At 34.2% G+C, this 8062-nt stretch overlaps 1 protein-coding gene across 1 annotated transcript; it reads left to right on the forward strand.

The window, feature by feature from the left end:
* The first annotated feature begins 926 nt into the window (after positions 1–926).
* On the forward strand, positions 927–3074 carry twr (signal peptidase complex catalytic subunit SEC11 homolog C twr). Its single transcript, XM_068775112.1, has 4 exons — positions 927–1110; positions 1186–1445; positions 1670–1847; positions 2916–3074. The coding sequence occupies exons 1-4, from the start codon at positions 1063–1065 to the stop codon at positions 2964–2966; spliced, it is 537 nt and encodes a 178-aa protein (XP_068631213.1). The 5' UTR covers positions 927–1062; the 3' UTR covers positions 2967–3074.
* The last annotated feature ends 4988 nt before the right edge of the window (positions 3075–8062 follow it).

The following is an 8062-nucleotide window of genomic DNA, read 5'->3' on the forward strand; positions in this document are numbered from 1 at the left end:
TAGTTACGGTAGCAATATTATAAAATGAGAAAAACGTAATCATTGAAATATAAAATATTTTAATTATATTCTTTATAAAAATTTACCACTCACAAGAATTGTATATAAGTAAGATTAAATAAGGTTCTGAACGATTGTTATACTTAAATATTAAATGTATAGTTGATGTATAATTTCCCTTAAATTATAGTAAATAGGAAGAAATGTTTTATAGTAGTTTATATCATCATCATTAATGTCATTTCACCAATAAATTTCTGGACGGAATGGAAGCGGCAAGTACATTAACTAAAATAAATCATAACATATACATTTTTTTAACAGCACTGGTGCAGTAGGCAGCGTTAAATCTAATATGGTCAAAAATAATGTAAATTAGTAAATTTTTTGTGCATTACAACTGTATATTGTTATTGTATCACAAAAAACTTTTACTGTTTCGAAAATAATGTACTTTATTAAAAGAAATTAAATTAAATATTAATTATTAATTTATTAAAAAGGGAGTATAAACAGTTTTCATTTTTAACCTTTTAGTAAATATGTATCGTTCACGCTCCATATTGCTGGCTACTATGACCAAAATATGGAGCATGAATTTATTAATTAATATATAAGTCATATCATTATTAAAAGATTAAAAATAAGCACTTTCTATAACCACTGTTTTATTAATAGTATTTATTGATTGTTCCAAAAAGTTTGTATGTTTTGATAGGATGCTTGAAAAAAAAATTGAGATCCATTCTTCCGTCGGACTAATTACCTCTTCTTTATCTTATCAAGTTTTTTGCTCTTAAATCTAATTTATTTCTTTATCTCATTTTATTATTTATTTATTAAACCTTTTTTTGAATTTCAATAAGTTTTTGAATAATGGTCACATTTTATGTTGCCGTCATGTTCCGCAGATAAAAAACTGATGTGTTTTCAAGTTTTCTATCTGACGTGGTGCAAAAATCTACTATCTTTGTCACAAATTCGGATTCAATGCTTTATATATTAACAATCAAAATTTTATAATATATTTTTTCTTAAACGTCTATTAAACATAAAGTAAAAATGCTGGACAGTTTATTTGACGATGTGAAGCGTATGAACAAGCGGCAGGTACATTTTTTATTCAATATTACCGAGGTGACGTGAGCAATCCACCGGGTTTCTAAATTGTATTTTATTTTTTAGTTTATTTACCAAGTACTTAGTTTTGGTATGATAGTATCCTCCGCCCTTATGATATGGAAGGGTTTAATGGTGGTTACTGGCAGTGAAAGTCCCATTGTGGTGGTACTGTCCGGAAGCATGGAACCAGCGTTTCATCGAGGAGATCTTTTATTTTTAACAAACTATCCCGAGGAGCCCGTACGTGTGGGAGAAATCGTCGTCTTTAAAGTCGAAGGACGTGATATTCCTATTGTGCATAGAGTGCTTAAGCTTCACGAAAAGTAAGATTTATATTATAATTTTTTTTCCTTCTTTTTATATGTAATAATAAGGTATTGGATATTCCATTAGAATTACTGTATTTATTTATCTTTTGCATATTTATATCCATTTTGAGAAATTCATAATTGTTGTTAAAATAAACTAAGTAAAAAAGTTTTGTTGTTAATATTTAAGTATGTATAAATATATTTACGATTTTAATTATGGTATCATTATGTTTCAGAAATAATGGAACTGTAAAGTTCCTCACTAAAGGAGATAATAACAGTGTGGATGATAGAGGGTTGTATGCACAAGGACAATTATGGTTAACTAAAAAAGATGTAGTGGGTCGAGCAAGAGGCTTTTTACCTTATGTTGGAATGGTCACAATTTATATGAATGAGTATCCTAAATTTAAGGTAAAAACTAAATAATTATTTTATATATACACAGATATTTACTACTTGGATACCTTTTAAAGTTACTTAGCTAATAAATTATGGAGTAGGCTACAATAATGTACTTATAGATATATTATTAAAACAAACTAAATTTATGGTGTCTATGGTCAAGTGTACAAGATATACTCTCTCATATATTGTGTATGCTTGTACAGGCATATAACTCTTTTCAATGCATGGAGACCATGACAAACTATGTAGTTTATTTTCTCACTTGCAATAGCTAGTTTAGATATTCTGGAATATATTTTTAATACAAAATTCCTTACCACATACATCCAACATATCAACTTTATATAATAAACATCTAAATATTTAATGTAAAATACTGGCTCAAAAATATCTTCATATTAAATTTTGTATTAATACTTGATGTGCAGACATAAACTTAACAAGATTTGTAATATAAATAGTACATAACAGTAATTATAATTAAATTTTTAAGTTTTAGTTTTTTTTTAAAAAAAAACAATGTTTTAAAAAACCTCATCAATTAAAACTTGAAAAGATTTTTTTTTTAGTATAAATTATCAATAATAGATTTTAAGAAATTTTATCTATTAGGCAGTGTGGGCCATGCATCATGGGCATGGGTCATTTACTCTGCTCTTTACTCAAGAATATATAGAAATTTTCTATGGTATCTTTATTCAATATTATAAATCTTTCAAATTTATACCAATTATAATCAGCATTTTTATTATTTTAAAAGAGACAGAGCGATGGCAAATTGATATAACCACATCACTTATAGTTTCATTCTTCATGTGAGCCGATAAATGTTCACTGCAAGGCATAGGCTCCCAAATTTGCCACAATGACTGATCATGCACTTCCCACATCCATGAGTACTGTGATTTTGACTATGACATCATTTTATCAAGAAGAAGGCCTATCGGTTGCATGAGTAAACTAAAACCTAATAAACCTACAGTTTAGGAAGTTAAATTTTATAAATGATGCTTATATTAATATATATTATTTTCATTAAAAATGAATAACCACATAATTTTTACATTGTTACAGTTTGCTGTACTGGGATGTTTAGCTATTTATGTGTTGGTACACAGAGAGTGACAGCTTTTATTTGATCTGAAGTATACACTGGAAAAAAAACTGTTAAGAAGTGAACTTGACTGCAGATGTATTTAATTTTATGAATAAATGTTCTCTCTAGTGTTAGAAATGTCATTTGTTTTGATAAATATTAAGACTTAAATTTTGTATTTAGTAAAAACAACTTAATTATTTGGTTTTATAAAATGAGTTTTTAATGTATTTTCAATTTCATTAAGTCTATTTTGTCAATCAAAAATCATTGTTCTTACTTTTGAGAACAAATGGTCAATGTAAATATTTTGCAGGCTTAATTCTGATCAATGCAACATTTTTAACTTTAGAATATCTTTACTGAAAAAAAAGGGCCTAAAAATTACTTTTTTAATGAAAATATAGAATAATTACTAATGAACTATCTAGTACTATACTATTTCGTCTTTTATTATTATACCATAATCAAAAATGTTGAGCTGAAGTAATGGCCAATTTTATGTTTCCACTCTTAGAGATACACAGAATGTATTGCAAAATCTTGTCTATACACTCTTTAGTCAGTTTCCAGTATAAACATTTTTAATTGCACAGATTTGACTTATAATGCTGTGACCCTTGTAGTGGGACCAAGGACATTCACAGTGAATTTCCAGTTCTGCTTAGATATTAAACATTAAGTTTAACTTTTATGTTTCCTTTAAAAGTTCCTATCCATAGCTTAGGTATATGGTGAGAAACTGTATCAATTGTACTTGCACCTGTAAGCAAATCCGTGTATTTCACCTAAATATATATTATACTAAACAGATACACTAATGTGCATTAACACAAACATAAATTACACAAAAAACGTGACGTTTACAGCAACTACTCCTGTCGGCGCAAGTGGAAAAGCGCCCTGAGTAGTACAATGCTCGCTTGCCCGCCCAGCCCGGCGATTGGTTTGCCGCAGGATCGCCAGTTCGCTGCCTAACGTTGCGCAGAACTCATACGACCTGGGCTTAACCGTTAAACTAATACCATCGCTTATTGTGTGGGATGCGTTGTATAAATGTGACAGTAAGAAAGCGAGTGTTGTTGAGAATATCCACAACTGTGAGTTCAAGCTATCAGCTATAGCCAGCAATGCCTGTGGAGTCAACAGTAGCGCTTGGGGTCAAGGGAGAGCTAGTTTAAATTTTCCAAATTTCACTTTTTTCATTAGTGGTAGTACATTTGATTAATTGTGTACCCCACACGCCTATTGATCTGTTGTTAGACAATGCTGTGTTAGTTATGTTAGTCATTTTAGCATTTTCTGATCGCGGAAAATTTCATTAATAAATATAGAAAGTCAAAAATGAAATGTTTACATCGTTACTAATGTTTAAATAGTTCCATTCAATGTGTTTGATTCGGATTTGGAGACGAGAGTATAGAAACTTTGAACTGCTCCTTTAAAAAAATTGAAATTAAATCATTATCGTTTCAGCCGTAGAATGTCCACTTTTCGACAAGGGACTCCCACATTGTCTTTCAATAGAACCGGTTGGAAGTTACCAGCATCCTGTGTCTTACCTAACCTAAAAGAGGTCGTCTGTACACTTTGAGGATGGACGTACTATACCGCGCTTGTCAGTCCGTGATCTTCACTCCAAAATCTTTATTATCATTAATCCCAAAAAAATATCAAAATATCCTAAAAATGTACTAATTTACTAATAAAAATATAGTAAGGTACGCAATAATAAATAATAAGGCAAGCCTAGCTCTTACCTGAGCATCTCTTAATAAATAATCAGTATTTATTAAGAGATGCTCAGGTAAGAGCTTGGCTTGCCTTAGTGGCGGAGATTCGGCGTATTTGCCAATCCTGGTCGTATATAAAGATGTGGAGGTGATTGCAATATGGTCTATGATCCGTCGACTCTCTAGATCTTTAAGTGAAGGCTTAAGAATTTGGCTGTTATAAATGGCAATTAAAAGGAGCATCGGATTCGTGGGTGTTGAAGGTAGTTCGTGTCTGGAACGATAAGTGATCACCATCGTGTAAGCCGAAAAACACCCACTACAAGGCAAAGGCGTCTCCCAAAGTTCGCCTGATTGACTGCTTTTGAGCTGCCCGCATTCAGCGGCTTCCCGCGACCTTGGCTCCACCTAATGAAGGGCCCGCCCACGCGGCGTCTACCGGCTCGTGGTCGTAAATTGAAAAACATTTGGTCCCAAATGCCGTCGGCTAGATAAGTTACCTCCCTCAACCACGGCCGCTTCAGACGAATAATACTTCGAGCTACGTCGGTGAGTTTGCTTATGCGAATCTCGGATAGTAAGTAGCGGTGTGGAGGATGTGGCATATGGTTAGGCCTATCCGCCGATCTAAGTTAATTTCCAAAGTGCCAGCCATAAACACACGACCTTGTCGTCACCTCACAGGATATGGCATCTTGTATACGTAAGATTTCGACACCGAAACCAAAATTTTGACAAATTTGTATTGTAATAATAAATATAGATCATCACAAATCAGAGTGAAATGCTCTGTAGTGTTTTTTATGGGTTTACACATTTTAGTTAAAAATCTTCTTTAAGTATAATTTTACATCATCGAGGAATAATTAATATTTATTACGTAATTTGTAGAAATAAAATGATTTTTGGAAGTTTTTTTTCTTATTTTCTTGTTGACTTCAAGTTCTGGCAACCGCTGTATTGTTACAGCAAGTAAAACAATTATATAGTTGGATTTTGAAATGCGCTCTCATTTCGGGCCTCATTGACAAGCTCACAGTCACTCAACGAGCCACGAAGAGAGTTGTGCTCGGGATCTCTCTACGAGAACGAACGGACGACAGGAAAAAGGAGATCCGTCGACGAATAAAAGTACATGACACAGGACTACATAAATACGCTGCATGCAGGTCGGTTCCGACTGGCTCTATTTTAAATCCATATCCATGTCCAGCCTTGGACGTCCTACGGCTGAAATGATGATGAATACGCTACATATGGTAAAAGATCTATATTGCCAGACAACGACTAGGAGGATACAGTTGTGGCTATTGTACAGCCAAGCACTAATGAGACGTGGGCAGTGTTTATACTTCCTTAATGAGATGTATCATAAAGTTCAATCGAGTGAGCGTGTAACTTTGCATGTAAGCATTCTATACTCTAAATTAAAATTTTACCAAAAAAAATATAAACGCAAGAAATGTCACATAATTTGTAATACAGTAAAAAATATTTGAACACTTGGAGGGGCACGGTACATCTCAAGTGGCTTGGAAGCGTGGAAGCGGCCCAGCAGACCTTAGTTTCTATAATAAACATTCCAATGCGCCCGCGCGCCAGCCACAAGAGTTTAGATTCATTGCCCAGGAGAAGAACCTTGGCCTCGGTCGCGTTCGCTAGCTATATGACGTCTCACGCACTGCAGCACACTCTTTGTATCGGTTGCGTTCACAAGCTATGTGACATCTCACACGCCGGGGCTAATTCGAATTTATATATTATATGTATATTAATATCTGTGACATCTATTTACAGGTGCGAGTTTAATAATTAACATAACCTTCGGTGATTGAGGTTGAATCTTTTTTTTGGTTTCGGGGGAGGAGGGAATCTTCTGGACGTTCAAGATGCCCCGCCTCTGGAGGGAGGACAGGGGTATGTGGGATTTCTACCTACTAAAACCACCCTGGCGATCGCCCTTTGCGATATACGAGGAGCCGCGGTATCTTCCGGTCAGGGATCGCTACGCAGTCTTCCCTCGCGCCGTGCTATTTGAGATAGCGTGTCCCGGTGTATGCGTGTATGTTTCACGCTACCCCCGAAACAGTCGAGGTGCTATCACGATGGTTGGAATTGGAATCCGGTGAAGTATGTAATGTAAAGATCTTAGCTAAAGCTTCTTATAGAGTTTTTAGTTTGCTATTTTACCTGGTAAAGAAGTTAATGCCAATAGTGCTAATCCGTTTTGGTGTTGGCTGCTGTTTTGGGTCAACGATTTAGCGTTGCGTGTTTAAAGAAGGTCGTTTCGATTAAGAGTGATTTCATTTCGATTAATAACTTCTATTTATATGTGCGAATGAAGGCGCTCCATTTGGCGTCCCTCTCGCATGTCCCTCTCCCACACTTTAAGAGGGAGTGCCGGATAAAATGCGCTTTCGCGGGAAGCCGGTCCTTTCCTTGAATAGTTGCATAAGAGATTCCACCGTTGTACTGACTCGTCACGATATCTCTGGATTCATAACGCTTAGAGATTTAAAATATAAGAGGAATATGTCTTTCGCCGAATAAAGTCACCCGAGAACGGATTTATCAAAGGGGTTTGAGTAGGCGTTCTTAAAAAAATATTTCATATTTTCGAATTATAGCTCTTAAATGTCTGAAACTATGCCAGAATATTCCTTTTCGCATGTTTAAAATTTGCAAGAATGGATATTATGAAATAATACCTACAAAAAGCACCCCAGGCCTTTCGAAGCAAATGGGGGACAGCTAGTATGTTATGAAGCTGGTAAAATAAATAAATGACGTTCAGCAAGGCTGATCGGTCGCAATATCTTAAACAAAAATCTTCCAACTTGTAATTCCCATTTCCCAGATTATACACTTACAGAAAATTTATTCAACTAATTTAAATTTATTACGAACCATGTAACTTATATATCATTAGTTATGATTAAAAATTTATTTAAAATAAAGTAGTCGCTTGAAATAATATTATACAACAGCAATTGTTAGTCACAGTAAGTATAGTTTAATGTAGTAATATTTTATGTGTTCTTTCCCTATTAGCGACTATAGACAGATGTTAAATTGGGTAACGATTCTAACGTACTTTGTCAATGTAAATCCATTTACAAAATTTTTACTGGTGACAGGCGTTGCAATAAGTATTCGTGGTTGTGGCACGGTGACCTTATTTGACTGCCTGTCAACTTAACTACGCGTACTTTAAAATCGCCGCGCAAGTTCGTCTGTGATCCTTGCTTGTCTGCGCGTGTGTCGTCGACGAGCGAAGTAAATTGTGAACTAGCTAGCATGAACGTTTTGCGCAGTGTTATTGCAATGTGTGAAAATTTCTCGAGAAGAGTCGTTCGTACTTAAAATTGTAGTTTGAAAACGAAACCATTTTT

This window comes from Battus philenor, unplaced genomic scaffold, assembly GCF_028537555.1.
Source record: "Battus philenor isolate CCGP_79_NKW_IND1 unplaced genomic scaffold, ilBatPhil1.0.hap1 SCAF_8, whole genome shotgun sequence".
NCBI classification, from domain to species: domain Eukaryota; kingdom Metazoa; phylum Arthropoda; class Insecta; order Lepidoptera; family Papilionidae; genus Battus; species Battus philenor.